The sequence below is a fragment of the Phyllostomus hastatus genome, unplaced genomic scaffold (assembly GCF_019186645.2).
Source record: "Phyllostomus hastatus isolate PE091 unplaced genomic scaffold, TTU_PhHast_1.1 phas_contig_40, whole genome shotgun sequence".
Classification (NCBI taxonomy): domain Eukaryota; kingdom Metazoa; phylum Chordata; class Mammalia; order Chiroptera; family Phyllostomidae; genus Phyllostomus; species Phyllostomus hastatus.
Genome location: NW_025333872.1, coordinates 95,390,118 through 95,408,478, shown reverse-complemented (window position 1 = coordinate 95,408,478; position 18,361 = coordinate 95,390,118). Strand labels below are relative to the sequence as shown.

At 58.3% G+C, this 18,361-nt stretch overlaps 1 protein-coding gene across 1 annotated transcript in view; it reads right to left on the bottom strand.

The window, feature by feature from the left end:
- The window catches only part of IGF2R (insulin like growth factor 2 receptor), a 97,159-nt gene extending 79,248 nt beyond the window's left edge, over nt 1-17,911 (bottom strand). The window contains exon 1 of the mRNA XM_045842623.1: nt 17,555-17,911. Within this exon, the coding sequence (XP_045698579.1) occupies nt 17,555-17,706 (152 nt within the window). The 5' untranslated portion in view covers nt 17,707-17,911. The remainder of the gene's footprint in view (nt 1-17,554) is intronic.
- Between the last annotated feature and the right edge of the window lie 450 nt (nt 17,912-18,361).

The following is an 18,361-nucleotide window of genomic DNA, read 5'->3' as shown; positions in this document are numbered from 1 at the left end:
GTATTCCAGGGGAGAGCAGCAACTAAACAAGAAAACAAAGGCACAGGACAATGCCAGCCACCAGCACAAAGGAAATAGCCCCGCTGGAGAGAAAGGACTGAGTAGCATCTTCTGAGAGGATGTGTAGTACCCTGCGGCTTGAATGACAAAAGGGAGCCGCCCAGGGGGCAGCTGCGGTGGGGAGAACCTCCCAGCAGGGGAACCGACCACAGCGAGTCCCCAAGGCTGCAGCGAGGTCGGCAGGCGGCAGGCAGGCGGGTGGGTGAGAAACAGAGGGCTGGCTGCTGGGCCTCAGCAGGCGAGGAGGAAGGAGGTCACCGGGGCTGCCGATTAAAGGAAGCAGTTCCCACGTTGTACCTGAAGCAAAGGCAGGCCCCTCCAAGAGAAGGCATCTTGGTGCGTGGACCTTCCCTTCAACTTTTAAGCCCGAGTTTTTATTCGCAGAGTATTAGTGAAACCTGTCTACTGATTATGGTTCGTTATAGAAACTGCTAACTGCTCGAGGGCTGTGACTAAGTTCTTGCAGGACCCTAGACATCAAACGTGACACCTCCGCAGTGGCCCCACGAAGGTGGTTCACGATCCTCATACGCAGAAGAGGCACACACAGGTGTCCTTCTGGCAGGAGCTGACTGGTAGGAAGCAACTCCAAAGAAATCCACGCAGTGCATGAAATGTTATGCTTTCCTTAACAAACATCACCCCACTGCTGTCTTTGTAGAGGTGATGTTTAAATAAGGGAGATGTAAACAGTGTGTGGTGGGGGGAGCACAACAGAGAAGAAAAAGAGAAGCATGGGGGACACACACTGTCTGGCTTCTCTGAAAACCAGGGTCCCTGGAGAGGGAGAGAGTCGGCTACATTCAACCATGTTCCGGCTCTCCGTATGCGTTTCACATCTGCTTTCTCGCGCTCGATCCAAGCGGCAAACGGTCCTGGGAGTGGGAAGGGAGGGGCCCTGGGGAAGAAGACCTGGCGTCCTGGCTCTTCTCGGGGGTGGGCTGCCCTGAGCACCCCAGGGTGGCCCCTCCGGCCTGGCGTCTCCCGTGCCACTCCCATCCCCCACCCTGTAGCACTGGGGTGCAGCCCTGGGTCGCATCACGTGAGAAGGAAGGGACAGCAACAGCATGTTCCTAAACTCCACACCAAGGCATCTGCAGGCCATCAATGCCTGAGACGTTCGGAATCCAGCGGACTTAAGCCTGTTTTTGAAACAAAAAGCATGCCTAGCGCCTTGTATCACTGGGAGCTCAGAGGGATAATCGCTGGGTTGAAATAATGTATCTGCAGGCTCATGAAACATTTTCCAAAAAACTGTTGTGTATTCTGGTATGCACACTCGATGGATTAAATTATTATCTAGATATGCTTCTGCTGGTAGTAAATGTTTTTTTAAAGACGATTTCATAATAAACTTGGAAGTCATCTAAATATCTGATAGCACTGGTTAAGAAAATTACGTGCTTGGAACTGGATGATTCTAGACTCCTTGCCAGGCTAGAGGCCACCCTGGCAGGATGTCCCAGGCTGAAATCACTGTTGAAATTTAGGCTAGCATCTAAAAGCATCGTGATCGTATTGTAGAACCAGAAAAGGGTTTCAGAAACAATAAAATTATTATAGACTAAATAGAACTTAATGGGATCTTTAAGGACTACTAAACTTTTGTCCAAAAGCTTATCTGCCTGAAAAGTCTCTACCTGAAGTGGCTGTGCAGAGTCAAAATGAGGGAACCCAAAAGTGAGACTCTCTCTCAGCAGCCGAAGGAGCTCGGCTGAGACCCACAGAAAACTTATGCTGTCCGGGCTTACACAAGTAAAGACAAGGAAAAAAAAATGGCAAAAAAAAAAAAAATGAGACCGACATATTAGATCAGAGAAAACTACGCTGTAATATTAAATTTTAAATTTTTGGCAAGAAACAAACCTCTGGAAGAAGATACGTGCAAGCTGTGTGGAAATGCAGTCTTTACTCACACACACACACACACACACACACACACACAGCCGCGCGCACACACGCATAGTCAAAACCTATTCGCTACCCCAGCAGATCCTGAAGCAAGATAGGGTAAGAGCCCGCTGAGCCTCTCCGTGAAACTCCAACACCCGTGTCAGGGTCAAGTCTTCTGAGAGTCACCAGGGCTCTAGGCTGTCCCTCGTCGCACCTGAGGGACCCTCGGGGACAGAGACAGGTGGAGCAGCGAGGGCCACGCAGGCCCCAGGGGGCAGACGGCCCATGGGAAGCGGCACACGGCGGCCAACGCCGCCGCCCCAGCCTCAGGAGAGGCAGGGAGAGGCGGGGAAGGTCTTCGAAAGGAGGCGACCGGCCGGTCCGCAGTCAGAATTGCTCTTCCGGACCCAAGATGGTCCGTGCGAGAACCAGCAGCAGCAAGCAAAACCCTCGCTCCTCTGTCCCTCATTGTCCAGGGTGTAAAACGTAACTAGCCAGTGTCCCCTTCCCACCCTCCAAAAACCCCAAATCCATTTCAAAGCAAACCTGACAATGCTACACACACACACACACACACACACACACACACACACACACGTCCTCTGGGCCACGCTGGCTCCCACCCCCACCCCACCCAAATCCGAATCCTCCCAGCTCCGACACCACCCTGCTGGCCTCTCCCACCACACAAGGCCAGACCCCCTCAGGGACCCCACTGTGCTGCACGGCCACTCAGGACAGGAAGCGCCCCCCCCCCACCCCACCCCGGGAGAGTGCTGGGCAGGCACCGAGCACCGACTGCCGGAGGGAGGAGGAGGGACAGGGCGAAGGAAGCCTGGCCGGGGGCGGGCCTGCAAACGCACCGCCGTGCCCCTCCGGGGGCTCACACCTTCTGGGCAGCGCCCTCAGCTCCCCAGTCCCCCAGCCTCGGAGCCCAGCCCACCGTCACACAGCTGGGCAGTGACAAGGCCAGGAACCATCAGTCCGGCAGCCTGGGCCCCGGGGACAAATGCTTGAAAGCTTCTTTCACTTTTCAGAAACATTTACTTTCAATGACAACGCTGAACCTGGCGAGACGGTCCTTGAAACTTTAGAGTTTCCATCTTGTGACAACCAACGCCGCTGCAACGGCGGCTTCGGTATATAGCACAAAGGCTTCCGGAGAGAGACGGTCCACCTGAGGGCAGCCCCCCGAGTCAGCGCTGAGAACCCGAGGTCCAGGCTGCGCGGGGCACGCCGGTCCGCAGGTGGCACACCTGCCCCAGCCCAAGCTCTTCCCCAGGGCCACACTTCCGCCGCCCTCCCCGCCGCCCCGCCCCGTCCAGCTGGGCTCTGTCTCTCGCACAGTTCGGGTCACACCAAACGCCGGGGGCGGACTTCTGCCATCTCTCTCTCTTCCCTCACCCAACTGGTTTCCCAGGAAGGGCTAGCAGTTCCCTCCCCAGCAGCTGCACTGGCCTCGCTCTGCAGCCAAGCTGGCGGGGACTCCACCGGGGAGGAGGAGAAGAAACACGTCTACACTGTTCTCACCCCAGGTTCACGCTCCTCGAACAACACTGCTTAGTGCACAGAGCACTGCCCTCCGCAGACCCAGCAGGAAGCGTCCGGGAGTGAGCAGGGTCAGTAACTCAGAAACGGCCCACACAGTCCACCCACCATGAGGCCCAGTGTGGCGGGGAAGAGGGGGTGGTTAGAGAAGTCACACCCAAGGCAAATCACTTGAAGAGATCTCGGACTTTTCAAGTGGCCTGCGTGGCTGAAACACGCCCCGGACAGACACAGCCCATCAATTCCACCGTGCACGCTGAGCGCCCCAGGCGCGGCGTCCTTCCCTGGGAGAAAGCTGCAGCCCGTCGGCCCCGACGGGGTCCCCACGGCCTCTGCGAAGCCGCTGCCGTGGACGGCGGCGCTCAGCCCGCGTCCGCTCCGCGGCACAGAGGCTCCATTTTAACCTCGTTCGGTTTGAATTTCATAATCTCCTGAAGGGCGCTGGCAGCCTCCCAGGGAGAGGGCAGCACACAAGCAGCGCACTGTCAGCCGGCCCCGAGACAGGAAGGCGGCCGGCGCGGCCCGCGCTGCTCCGGCAAACGCCGCCATGTTTGGAACCCGTCCCGGCCGGGACCAGACCGGCCCGGGGGGCAGCGCCGAAGTCAGGGTCCCAGCTGGCCGGCACGACCGCCCGGGGCTCAGAAAGATGCCCAGGAGCAACGCAGAGCCATCGCCACTGGGGGAGGGGTGTCTGCCCCCCAAGACAGGGAAAATTCGAAAGAAAAAGCCAGAGAGGTACAACGGGACAATATTTCTGAGGCGTGTGACACTGGTGTCTTACCGTGACGCCTCCCAAGTTTTCACAAATGTCACCCCTGGACACCTGGGAAACTGCCATGCCTTGTAAAGGACAGTGGTGGTGGGGGGGGGGACGGAGGGGGTTCTTTCACTTTAAAACCAGCGAACATCTCAAGTGAAGTACATAAAACTCAATTATGAAATGTATGGTATACCCAGCCCTTGAAAGAAAAATATCTTGGAAACCTGGATTCCTTCCAGGCCACAGGAGCTCGTGCTCTGCCCCTGGCCTCGGGGGAGGGAGGGCGGGGGGGGGCTGGGGGAGGGTATGCGCAGCCCTGGGGTTTTGAAACACGCCAGTCCCTGATTCCCGGGGAGTCTCGAGGTCTCGGGCATGGTCACGTAGCTGTTAAACATCCTATTACGGGCCTACAATTATTGGTATATAAAGCAGGAGCGAGGCACGATGGAATCACCAGTAAAATTAATAAGCATGCGTACATCTGTAATTTGGCTCCCTTAAAAAAAAAAAAATGCACACCGCAAACGCAGCGTGGTCGCTGGCCGAAGGGAGGGCTGGTTTTCCGGATCTGGAGGGAGCAGGGAATCTACCATGGGGGGGGGGGGGAATGCAAACTCTCTCCAGTCCGAACTTCAAAAGCCTTCCCCGCGCTGGCCCGCCTCCAAGCCCTCAAACAGAACACTCAGGAAGTCGTTTGGCACACCGCTGTCCCTGATCACGATCAGAGAGTTTCTCAGCTCATACATCCAGCCCAGTGCCCTTCGAAAAGCTTAGCCTCTCCAACCAGAAAGGGGAAGAGGAGGGGGGGAGGGGCAGGGGGAAAGGAGGGTGCAGAGGGAGGTGGGGTTTCCAAAATGGGCAAAGGCAGCAGAAGCCGCCCCCCGCCCCCCTGCCCTCGCCCGCCCCCGCCCGCTCCCACTGCCGGCTGACACCGAGAGAGAGAAGGATCCGGTTTGGGGATCCTGATGAGGGCACCCTGATCTGAAGGCCGGGGTCGCCGCCCTTGACAGCGCCAGGCCAAAGCTCATGCAGGAAGTACTTCACTTCCTATTCTAACAAACCCACAAAGCTGTGGGAAAGATATGGGACCTGCAAGAGAAAAAGAAAGAAAGAAAAGAAAGGTGAGACGCGCCAGAGGGTCTCTGGGCCTCCCTGGTGGTCCCACGGGGCCGGGGCGCAGGAGGAAGCCCGTCAGCGAGGAGGGTCGGCACCCAAACCTGGGCCCCAGGGGGCGGGCAACCGCGGCCAGCGAAGTGTTTCGAAGCCGCGTGAGTGTGACTAACGGAGCCTCATGGAACAGAGGGACGTGCGTGTGTCACCCGGAAAGGGCGTGGCCACGGACAGACGAGCCCACAGACCCAGCCACGCCCCGCCCGCCCGCCCAACTGGGTGAGTCACCCATCACTCCTCCGAGCCCCGGTGCTCTACAAAACTGAGTCACCCCAAAAGGCCACTGCCAGGGAAGTCGAGACGGGGAACGCACGGCGTCTGAGCGACTGTGATGGAAGGCTTCATCCAGACCAACCGGAGGCTGCAGACTGCTAAAAATTAAGTTGACAGAAACAGGTGACTGTCCTGGGGCCTCCTGAAGGAATGTCAGGCGACACCGGCAAGGAACTGGAGCAAAAGGAGGGGACGGGGCCTTGTCCTGGGCCAACTCCACGGAGCTGGTGGAGCTCAGCGCAGAGGCAGGGGAGCGCTGAGGCTCAGGACACACCCCCGCCCCGCCACCTCGGGGCTCAGGACAGACACACACACACACATCCCCTGCAGCAACCTCAGGGTTCAGGACACACACACACACACACACCAGCCGCCTCGGGGTTCAGGACAGACACACACACACACGCCCACCCCCCCAAGCAACCTCGGGGTTCAGGACACACACACACACCCCAGCTGCCTCGGGGTTCAGGACACACACACACACACAAACACACACCAGCCACCTCCTGGAATCACTCAGGACACGACAGCACTTTGGAACTGCCCCGAGCCTGTCCCAGCCGCCACCAGAACAGAGACCTGCTGGACCTACAACTGCTGGCGGGGGGGGGGAGGACAGCGTGGCTCTTCCTCAGGGGCTCTTGCTGCAGGGGGAGGTGCGGGGCAGACTTCACAGCACCCAGGCCAGTGCCCCTGCAGGACAAAAAGCTCACGAGAAGGCCCGGCCTGCCCCCGCTCCTGCACCGAGCTGGGAAGGATGTCCACCCCAGACCCTGCTCTGTGAGGGTGGAACTCCAAAATCAGTGTAACTACCGGGGTGTTCTCAGACTTGGTCCCTCCCATGAATAAGGGAGGGCTGGGTTCTGGGCGGAACCTCCTTAATTACACGATGTCTGAATCTGAATCTGACTGCCCTGAAAGCCAACCCAGCCTTAGCGCTCAGCCCCTGACCTGGGCTGGGCGTCGCCCGTGACCCAGGAACCCCTCCCGGATGCAGTCCTTCCTTCAGAGCCTGCCCACCTGCCAGGAGGGGAGGCAGGTCTTCCTAGCTCCCGGGAAGGGGCCAGCTCTTCACTGCGGCGAGAAGGGGACCCACGACATGTCTCTGCTTTGCAGAGGCTGGGGTCAGGGGTCAGACCGGCCCCTGGGGTTCAGCAACACCTGATACCCAGCTGGGAAAAGACACACACACACACACACACACACACACACACACACGAGCACACCCCCAGGTGCTGAGTCAGGCACCCCGAGCAGAAGAGCAGTGTCTCCCCTAATCCTGAGAGGTTTTAAGAATGGGAATGTGTGCTGAGCAAACGAACTCCACGCCCTGCACACTCAGGGAACGGTCCGCGAACACTGCTGCTCGCCGACGTAAACGTGACTCGTGGAGAAAAGCGGCCGTGCACCACACTGCTGCCCTCAGGGGAGACTGGCAGCCCCGGTGCACCGAGGGCCTGAGCCAGACACTTCCGCACCTCCACCTGCCGCCGTGTTTGCCTTCCCCCCGGTCACGGCCCCCGGCCCGGCCCTGCCCTGCCCTGTGTCCTCCTGGCCCCAGCACTGGGCTGGCGCCCACAGGCAGTTTCCTCCTGCACCCACCCTCCCTGGGGCCGCTCTTCTCTCCCGGGAGCTCTCCCACGGGTGCGGCACTCCCCCCCGCGACCCCTTGTCCAGGCACGGCGACCACCCCCTTCTCTGACCCCGGTCACAGCCAACCCCCCGGAAGAGTGGCCCAGACCTGCCGTCTCCACGTCCTGCCCCACCACCCTCCCTCAAATCCAACCCCGCTTTCAACCCACGAGACGGGGGTCATTGTCACGGAAGACCTCCGCAAACAGGCCACGGGTCAGTGCTGGGTCTCTGGGCTGCGGGGTGCTCAGCAAGACATGTCCGATCAGGTTCCTCCTCCAGGCCGTCAGGGTCCCCTGCTCCTCCTGGGCAGCCCCTTGGGGCCTCCCCCGCTGGCTCCTGCCGCCCCTCGGAGACCACACCCAGGGGTCCGCAGCTCCCACACGCTGTCCCCAGCCCCTGGTGCTGCCTGACACCCACCTGCCACCCGAGCCCCCCACCTGGGTGTCTAGGAGGCGTCTGGACAGCAACACGGCCAGGCCGAACCCCTTCGCTTGCCTCCAGGCACCCGCTGCCGCAGCCCTTCCCCCTCGGGAAACAGCAGCGTTCTGTTCTCCCCACGGCCCCGGGCAAGTCTCTCCTCCGGCTCCTCACCCCCCCCCCGTGGCCAACTGCCCCCAAATCGTGCCAGCCTCGCCTCCGGAACACCTGGAAGGGGACCCTTCCCCACCACGCCCACGGCCAGGACGCAGTCCAGCCCGCCCCGCCGTGGTCTCCCCCCACCAGGTCTGTCAGAGACCCCGGCCGCCCCCACCCTGTGTCTCTCCTCCTCGGCTCCCAGTCCTCCTCCAGGTTCCCTCCACCCTCGGAATGGGAGCCAGAGCCACGGCGACGGGCTTCGGGGCCCAGCCCGGCTCCTCCCGCCCTCCTCGGGGTCCTTGGGGTCCTCAGGGTCACTCCCGCCCCACCAGCCCCAGTGGCCCCCCCGCCATTCCCCGAGCGTGTCAGTGGTGCCCCCTGCCAGAGCACCCTTCCCCAGTCGGAGGCATCGTCCACACCCTCCCGTCCTTCCTGGTCCCTGCTGCAAGGCCTGGGGACCGTGGTGCACCCCACACAGAGCCGCCCCGCACGCCCAGAACGTCGACCAAAGCCGTGGACCCCACTGCCTCCTCCGGGGCCACCTGTAAAGAGACAGAGGAGCGAGCCTGCTGGTTTCTCACGTCGTCTGTGGTAAGTCGCCCACAGCGGATGGCAGGGGGCGGGGCCCCGGAGGGGCCCAAGGGTGACTCAGTGCGCGGCACCCTCGTCACTTCTAGGAACCCACATCTCCGGCACTTCCACGCCGGTGGTTTGGGTTTCTGTTCAAAGGCCAGGGGTGAGCAGCTGGGGTTGCCGGGGCGGGGCGGGGCGGTGCTGTTTTCAACAGAAAACAGTGTTTCGGAATGTCTGAGTGGTTTAGAGTACAATGTCTAACTGGGTTAGAGTAGAGACAACCTACGAATGGCATAAAAAATTACTCTCGTGCACGGCCGAACCCCAGCAGTCCCGCTCCCGACGGAGCCCTCCACGCGTGTGCACGCCTCGCACAGACAGCGCGTGCCAGGCTCTGCTTGGGAGGCAGCTCCTACTCGTCCCTCCCAGCACGCCCACAGGCGACCGCATTTCCAAAGCCACTTTGCACCGTTCCCACGTTCCTCGATCTGTCCCTGCTCCCTCTGTGCGCCAGAACGAATCGGAGACGGAGACTCACCCTCTCTGCCTCCCCCAACTCTCCCTGGCCCCGAGGAGCAGAAAGACAAGGATGTGTAGGAATCTGCTTCCTGGCCTGGGGAAGCTGCCCCCCTCCCCCCCACCCCATCCCACGCACCCTGGCCCGGGGGATCTAAAAGCACACAAGGAAAAGGAAAATGCCACCAGAGGTTGCCAGCTGATCTGAAGGGCAAGCTTCAGGGGACCTGGAGGGCCTAGGGCTTCCCCAGCATGGAGGATTTTGGGAACCTGCCTCGGAGCTGCCTAGCGCACGCTGGGGAGCGGGGTGCGAAGCTCCGGGCACCTCCTCCAGCCCGGGGCCTGCGGCATACGGCTGCCGTGCGGGGCAGCGGACTTCAGACACCCCACTGGCCACATTCTCAGCCCCTGCTCCCACCCGGCGAGGACCGGGGAGGGCGGGAGCCCCTTCTGACCACTGAGGCCCGGGCAGAAGCCGGCTGGGGCTTCTCGACTCCGACAGAACTGCAGCAGCCACAACAGGAAGGAGGACAAGGCCAAGAAAACGGCAGGGAAGGGCCCCAGGCCGCCCGACATATGGCACCTGGCGCTCGCCCAAACCCCACACCTCCCATCCTCAAGCTCCTCCTTGTTGGAGGGAATTGGAGCTGGGCTTTCTGCTACTCGCAACTGCAGGAATCCTGGAGGACGCATACCTCGAAACCACAGACCTCTGGATGCAAAACGAAGCCTGAGAATCGCACCATCCCGTGGGTTTCAAACTTTCTTACATGATAGAAGCGCTGCTTCCTCCAGAGGGTTCTTACGTGGGGCACCGGGGCATAAACCAGATACAAAAGAAACGCTCTCTGGTTGAGGCAGAAGCCCCCCGGCCCTGATGGGAACCTGGGGTCCGGAGTGACAAGCGAAAAGTGTCTCTGAGCTAACACAGCAGCCCGCCCCCCTGTTTACAAAGAAAAAGCGGTCTCTGCCACCCTCACCACTCACGAACGCTGAAAAGCTGGGCCAGCCACCGAACAGCGCTCCAGCTCTCCTACCCACCCGGACAGCGTGACCGCACACAGAAGGAAACTGAGACCCCCGAGGACCACCAACTCGCCTGAGGCCCCACAACGAGTGAAGGGAAGAGTGTGCCTGCAAACCCAGGACAGCAACGTCCCGAGTCAGGCCCCCCCCCCCGCCCCTCGCCAGCTCTGGAGAAAGGGACTGAGGTCCCGAGGAGAGGAGTGAGCGGCACAGCCACACACTCCCGCTGCAGCTGCAGCCAGAGCACCCTGTGCCCCGCCCACCGCCATCGCCAGGGGCCCAGCAGCTGTCTCCGGGCAGCGACAGGCTGGGGGTCGTCATGGGGAGGGCGGAAAAGCACCTAGGACTCGAAAGCCAGCCACAGAGCCGCCAGCCAGAGGAACGCCCTGCCCACCCCGGGCCTCCTCAAAAACGGCGTCAAGCCAAGCTCCAGCAGCTGCTGCCACGTGATCCCCCACAGCCGCTGCTCAAGGACAGGCAGCTCGGGGCCAGGAGGAGTGGCCCCGGGGGCAGCAGCACCCCGAAACGCCAGACCGCAGCTGCCCACATGGAACCTGGGCCCACGGGGTGAGGACGACCAGAGTGACCAGAGTGACCAGAGCAGGCCGTCACTGCGTCGCCGAGGGCCGCCCATGAGGAAAGAAGCGCAGCGGTGAACGCACATCCCCTGGGGGAAACCTCGTGAAACAAAAAAATAAAAACGCAACAGAGAGGCTGAAGAGCTGGGGCACAGGAGACCCGCTGAGCTGGGGGACGGGACCCGAGACACTCTCTGGGGTGCGGTCCAGAGCGGCAGCTGGATGCCGAGTAGGTGACACGGACAGAGCAGGACAAAGAACACGCTAGGGCAGGCCGGGCGGCACTGTAAGGGAAACTGGAAACTCTGACCCAGAGAGAGAGCGTCTTTCCAAACACACAGGACGCCCTCCACTTGACCAGGTGCTAGGCCACAGGGGAAAGAAACGTCAGTCAATTCTACCACAATAACGGAGGACCGCAGTGGGGGGAAAATCCATTTACCTGGGGGAACATGCTCTCAGAAGCTAGTGACTAGCCCAGGAAGTTGAAGCAGTTAGAACTTCTGGGTCCAAGAAGGAAACACTTAGAACTGAAGGAATAAAAAACTGTGTATCAAAACCCAGGAGTGGTAGGGTCCTCAGAACAAAGAAGCACAGTTTTAAATTCATCTCAAACTAGGGAAAAAAAAAACAAAACCCCAGCACATAGCCATCAGTAACAGAGTGTGGGAATTAATAAAACCAGAAAGAAATGGGGATAGAGATGGGGAACCAAACAAAATCCTGGTTCTTTTGTCCAGATTACAAAAGGTAAGCGACTCTTTAGTAAATATGACTAGGAAGGGGAAAAATGTATCAATAAAGATCAGGAATTTTTAAAATGTGCCTACAGATGTGAAAAGTACTTTCAAAAGTATAAAAGGAGCATGCTACATATTTGCATGTGAACACATAATTACAGCCACAAATTTTCTAGGAAGACACAGACTGCAGAAATTGGCTCGAGACAAGGCAGACACAACCTGAATGGCTAAAGCAGATAAAACTGGAACTAGAATCCACACCCCCCCCACACCACCCCCGCACTCCACCTCCACAGAGCCGCACTGGGGAGTTCCACCGAAATTTCAGGAAGAGAAAATGTCGATCCCATCCTAAAACTGCTGCACAGCCTGTGAAACACGAAAACCTACCCGGCTCTCCCCACAAAGCAAACACATGCTTGATACCCAAGCCAGCCAAGAACAGCACAGCCAAGAAATTTACCGCCCAGTCACCCTTGGGAACAGCAGCTGCGAGCACCCTACAGAAAATATGAGTAAACAGAACTAGATGTATTCACGAAAAAAAAATGCACCCTTTCCTCACCTCGTACAGAAAAATTAACTCAAAAAAAATTGATGCTAGGGCTAAACGGAAAGTTGAAATGATAAAACTTCTAGAAAGAATCACAGGAGAAAAACCCACTGGACCGTCCAGTCCGTCCGTGACTCTCAGCTGGAGGTGATTTTGTTGCCCGGCCCAGCAGGCCTTGGAAACTGTGAAGCCATTTTTGCTTGTTACAGCTGGAGTTTGGGGGCGGGGGGAGGGTACTCCCGGCACCCAGCGGGCATAAGCCAGGAGTGCTTCTCAACACCCCACCCTGTGCACAGGGCGGCCTCCACCGCAAAGACTCGTCTAGCCCAAGTGTTAACAGTGCTGAGGCTGGGGAACCTCGGGATTGGCAAACACGTCTTAGGCTACAAAAAGCACAAACCATTAAAAAAAACATCAAATGGAGTATATCGAAATTTATATATATTTTTTCCAAAGAATATATTAAGAAAATGAAAGGGGGAAAGCCAAAGATGGGGAAAAAATACTCATTACATATACCTAAAAAGGGCATGTACCCAGAATACATAAAGAATTCTTAAAACTGCCCTGGCTGGCATAGCTCAGTGGATTAAGTACGGGCTGCGAACCAAAGTGTCGCAGGTTTGATTCCCAGTCAGGGCACATGCCTGGGTTGCAGGCCACAGCCCCCAGCAACTGCACATTGGTGTTTCTCTCTCTCTCTCCCTCCCTTCCCTCTTTAAAAATAAATAAATAAAATATTTTAAAAAAAAAGAATTCTTAAAACCCAGTAAGGTGACCCCCCTCCCTAAAAAAATTTTAAAGGATGCAGGGCCAAACACTGTTTTTAACAGACACTACAAAAGGCGTCCAAACAGCCAATATGCCTCGTGAACAATGTTCAGCACCGTCAGGCATCACAATAAATGTAAGAAAAAAAATACTCAACATCCTGAGTCAGCAGGGATATGAAAATTAAAACCACACAGAGACGCCACGGCGAACCCCTAAGAAAGGCTACAATTACGAAGACTGATAGCATCAAGTGTTGGCAGATGAGGGACATATGGATCCCTCGCAGACTGCTGGTGGGAATGCAAAATGGACAACCACTTCTGAACACAGTTTGACGGCTCCCATCAAGTTAAACGCTCCTTTCCTCCCCTCGCCCCCCCCAAAAAGGAAGGCACATGTCCACACAAAATCTGGTACACAAATATTCACAACAGCTTTATTCGTAAGAGCCAAAAGCAAGTAACATGTAGGTTACTCTTGGATCAAAAACAAAAATCAAAACTAAGATGACATTATTTCAAGTTAACAAAAACAAGGGAGGAGGGTGTTCGTGGCAGCTCCTTCCCCCACAAGGGCAGCCAAGGCCAAGGGCAACGCGATCTTCTGGGATCCCAGTGTGGCATTCCACCGGAGGTGTGTCCGTTCCGGCTCCGGCCCCTCCCAGTTCCCCCCTGGGCGTCAGAAAGGCTTCACAACAACGTGCAGAGTCAAGGAAGCCTGTGCCACCTTGCCAGGACTAAGGGCGAGGAGACACTCAGCACAGACTCAGGCCTCTGTCCCTCACTGGTCAGCAGTCGGCTGTGAGACCACAAAGGACCCGTGAGCATGCCCAGTCTGAGCCACCTCCACCTCGCCACACCCCACTCAGGACCAGCGGGGGCACGGGCGGCACCGAGAAGGAAGAGCAGAACAGCACCTGCGAAGGGACTACCTCCTTTCTGCTGCTCGCCCCAGTCCTGGGACCTTGTTGAACCCTCTCTGCCCTGCACCACTCGGTCCTTATATGCCAAGATCAAAACACGGATGAGAACATCCGCATCATTTTTCTCAACCCCAGCTTTCGAAGATTCCTCTGTGAAACGCCGGTAAGAGAGGCGAAGCCCAATCAGGAACTCGCTGCCTGGGATCTGGTCAGGAGGTGGTTCTAAGAATGAATGCATGTGGTCTAATGTATCCGTAATTAACAGTCCTGGACTTCTACACACTTATTGTTGCAAGAAATGTACACACACAAATGGATGGGGGCCAAGTTTAACATGTGGCCCAAATTAAGCATATAAGCATTGTTCCTCTGGAAAAAAAAAATTGCTGGGGGGAAAAAAAAAATCCAGAGACAGCAACTAAACCAACCTCAACCCCCAGCTGGCTTCATTATCCTCTTGTCCTCGATGTAATAAAAAGTTCCAGGATTTATACCCAAACAATTGGGGGAAGGGGGGGAGGAACTTGCTCTGAATAAATTGTAAAGTACTGAACTACTTAAATCAAGCCAGCCCAATGCATTGTTTTATAACTAGTACAAACTGCTAAGCCTCACTCATTAAGGATGTTAACACCTACATAAAGGGTGGAAGCGAGAACCCTTTGTGTGTGTGAGACAGTATTTTAGAAAGTGCCCATCACCCAGCAATGAGTCAAGCAGGGCACTGGGGTCACTTGTGGTGACTCTGCACACAGCCTGGCCTCTGCCCCTGCGGCTCTCCTGTCCCTCGCCCTGGCCCAGGGACACTGACATTCCTCCTCACCAGCACAATGGTGCTCCGGCCTTGAGACCTCCGTGCTGTGCCAGCCCCGCGGCCGGTCACGCTGGCCTCAGGGAAACAAGTTCTTTCCACTGGCGCGCCACCTCCCAAGAAAGAGCTGAGTGGGTAAGAATCACCCGCCTCCTCCACGCACAGCGCCCACCTGGCACAGTCCTCGTGACGCCTAGGAGATAGAACCGAGCTGCTCCAAGGAACAAGCGCTTTAAATAAGTGCCACGCGGAGCCAGATGCACTTTGGGAAACGTGCCTGGGTCTCCCCTGCTCTCCCGTGCAGAGCTAGCAGCGGCCCGTGCTCCCCACGGACGTGAGTGTAGTTCAAGCTGCTGCTGGATCCGTTCCTCCCAGCGACTGCCGGTGCCAGGCACCGCACCCCCGTCCAGCCCCCTTGCCCCAGCAGTGGTCAGGGCTGCTGCTCACCCCAAAGGTCTGCCCCCACCGGGGGGCCCCTGCAGCAGACCCGGGCTTCCCTGCGGCTGGTCCTAAGGGACTGCAGAGGAAAAGCCCCTCTAGGATTCTAGAGGCAAGGCTATGCCCCCCAGGACTCCAGCTCCATGTTTGGGAAGCGATGAGGAGTTACTGTTTGGACTCTAGTTAAAGCTGGGCAGTATCCGGGCACCCCAAACCTGCGGCCTGGATGAGGGGTTTCTGCGGACCGCCCTGGGCACCAAACCGCACTGACTGAGATGATGCCGATGGAAAACGACCGACGGACAAGCATCTGGCGCGCACCGTGCGTACACCAGGGCCGCCGCCGTAGATAAAGCAGCCCGAACAAATGGTGACACTTGCGAAGCTGACTTTCCCCACTCCCGCTGACGACAGGGGTGAGCCGTTTACATTTCAGCCAAATGGACGCCCAGGAACGGACTGAGGCAGCAGCCTGACACGTCTGCTTCAGTGACGTCTCTGAGAACTTTTCATCCGGGATTTTTTTTTTTTTTTCCAAAAAAATGATCAGCTCACATTCCCACTCTTCGAATGTGTGCTCGAGCTAAGGGACTTTGAGCCAGCATTATCTCCAAAAATACAGCTTTTTGACACACACACACACACACCCCAAAAAATGTTTGAACAGGTATCGAGGCCAAGTTATCCATTTAAAACAGGAACACACGGGAAAAACCTCTCACGTGGCAGGTAGTGGGTGGAAAGTAGCGATGAACACGGCTGTGGAAAGGCCCCCGTGCGAAGCCGCAGAGCAGGAATGGACAACGGGGAGATGTGTGGGAGCCCTCTGACCCGACGGGGGTGTGCTGTCCCGAGCACAAGCAAACACACCAACCCGAGAGATACCTTCAGGCCGGAGGAGGGGGCACACATGTCCCAGTTTGTCACACTAGCGTTTCTCCTTTCAGAGCGCTTCAGCACGTGCTAAGTGATGCCCACCTACATGACAATGGGGAGAAGTATTTAAAGCTTCAAAGGCCACTTTTTACCAAACCCAGGGCCCGGTTCCGCCTGGAGATGAGGTTAATGAGGAATGCGGCAGGTCCAGGCCGCTGCTGCTGCTGCTGCTGCTGCTGCTGCTGCCGTGGCTTAACTAAAGCAAAAGTAAGACACCCTCCCCCACACGAGTCACACAGTATGGGTCTGCCCTGGAGGTCAACTTTAACCTTAACTGTTAACAAATAAATTCCAATTCGCTCACAAGCGCAGGACGTGAACATCGCCAGCCCAACTGGGTGAATTTCTGAATGATAAGGTTGGCCGCAGCAGCCATTACTCCGAAACTTCTCACCATGTCGGCAGCTGCCGCTGGACCTTGTGCAAACTGCAGGCCTTAGTAGCTAACTGTGCATCTGGGGGCAGCTAACTGGCCTGCAAACCAAGAGCAGTGGAGTCTCCCTCCCGCAGCCCTCCCCCCTACAAAGAGGGAAAAGAAAGAGCATGGGTGTTTCCAAAGATTTTCTTCTGTGAGCTCGGGCTTACTCGCTTCGGCGTAATAATTTCTGTAAGTTCTGAATGGGAGGGGGAGCGCTAATAAAACCATGTCTGATACAAGGGGAAGAAGAAGGACTCCCCTAAGCTCACCACCAACTCCAAGTTCAGCTCAAGTTGGGCACAACTTCACGTTATTCTGAGCAGTATTCTGCTAGTGCCAGGAGGGACTGTGGACTGCTCACGAGTCTTACTGAACTTTCCATCCTGCTTCCTTTATACCAAAGTTGGGTTTTTTTTTTTAAGCTTAATTTTCCATTATCCTAAATAGTCCAAAGGTTGGGAAGAAAATTCTCGGCATAGGCAGTCCCTCAGCCCCAGGATTCCTCGCCCTCGCAGGAAACTAAAAGCTCTGGATGGGACCAGCGACTGTACAATCATGGTCCCCAGAGCAAGACTCCACGAGAATGATCCACATGAGACAATGACATCATGTGAGCCACCAGACAGGAAGTTAGGCTCAGAGAAGCGAGGGGTGAAGTCCTGAAAGCCAACACAGAATGACCACCCCAAATTCCTCGAACAAAAAAAAACAAAAACCCCACTTTCTGTGGAAATTCTCCTTAAAGAAAAACTGGAAAACCCACAGGGAGGAACTCGATCAGTAAATGAAACCAAAACCCCGCCGCCAAGGCCATCTGTGCGGGTGAGCCTTCTCACGCTCAGGGGCCTCGGCGAGCCTCGCCGGTGGAACTTGGAGGAAACGTGGAGTGGGAACAAAGCAAAGCTGTAGTTCCTGCGTCCTCCAACTTTCGCAGGCGCGCCGCTGCGAGAGGGCGAGCGCTGGGCGTGAGGGTTTCCGCAGCGTGTCACCCGGACGGGTCGCGCGGCAGCCGCCGCTCGCACACAAAGCAACTCAGGACTTCGTGACAGCCACAAGTGGCCAGGCAGCAGCCCCCGGGCCAGCGCCAGGACGCCGCGCGACCCGCGCACCCCCCCCCCACCGCGCCCCCGCCCGTGCGCGCGCGCGCGCGTCCCCTCCCCTCCTTCGGTGTCTCTGCCTTCACCACCACGCGGGCAACTTTCCATCCCGGGAGGCGGGGAACCCAAGCTGGGACTAGAAGCGACTCCGGGACCCCAGTCCTTTCCCCCAAGCGCCCCCGCCCCCCACCCAGCCCCGCTGTGCACCGGGGACACCACGAGCGAAGCCTGCGCCCGGGCGGGCCACCCACCTGCACAGCTCGGGAAACTCGGCGCCCTCGGCCCTGGCGGCCCCCGGGGCGCAGACGAGCAGCAGCAGCTGCAGCACGAGCAGGGAGCCCAGCGGGCGACCGGCGGGCGCGGGCCCCAGGTGGGCGCTCCGGCCGGCGGCGGCGGCCCCCATCGCCCCGGGCCCGGGCTGCGCGGCAGGCGCGGGACTAGCGGCGAGCGGCTGCCGGGGGCCGCGCCCGGGACATAGTCGCGCCGCCAGGGTGGAGGCGGAGCGGAGCGCGAGGAGAGCGGGAGCGGAGTGAGAGCCCGAGGGGCGCGCGGCTCGGCTGGGCTCGGCGGCGGCTGCGGCGGCGGCCCCGGAACCGCGTCACGTGACCGCCGCCCGGCACCGCCCCCTCCCCCGCCCCGCTCACGTGACTCCCTTGTTCAGGTGATCCCCACCCGCCGGGCTCCGCCCAGGCGTGGTCACGTGAGCGCCCCACGCGCGGGGTAGGGAGCCACGCGGCGGGTGTGCTCGGGCGCAGGTGTCCTGGGCTACCCGGCTTGGGGACCCGGCCGGGCCTCAGTTTCTCTGAGTTTCTGGGCGGGCGCTTCCCAACTTGGCGCAACCATCTCCCTGCTTCCACGAACGGGGAGGGGACAGGAGAGGCCCCGCTCGCCCAGCCGTGAGCGGCACTGCGCGGCCGTGGGACTTTGGATCCTGCCGGTCCGTCGCGGAGCCCTGCCGGGGGCTTCCCAACCTTTGCCCGGCGGGGCCTCTCACAGCCTCCTGTGCGAGCATTATTTCCTGGGTGTCTGCCTCCTACAAAGGGGGAGGAGGCACAAGT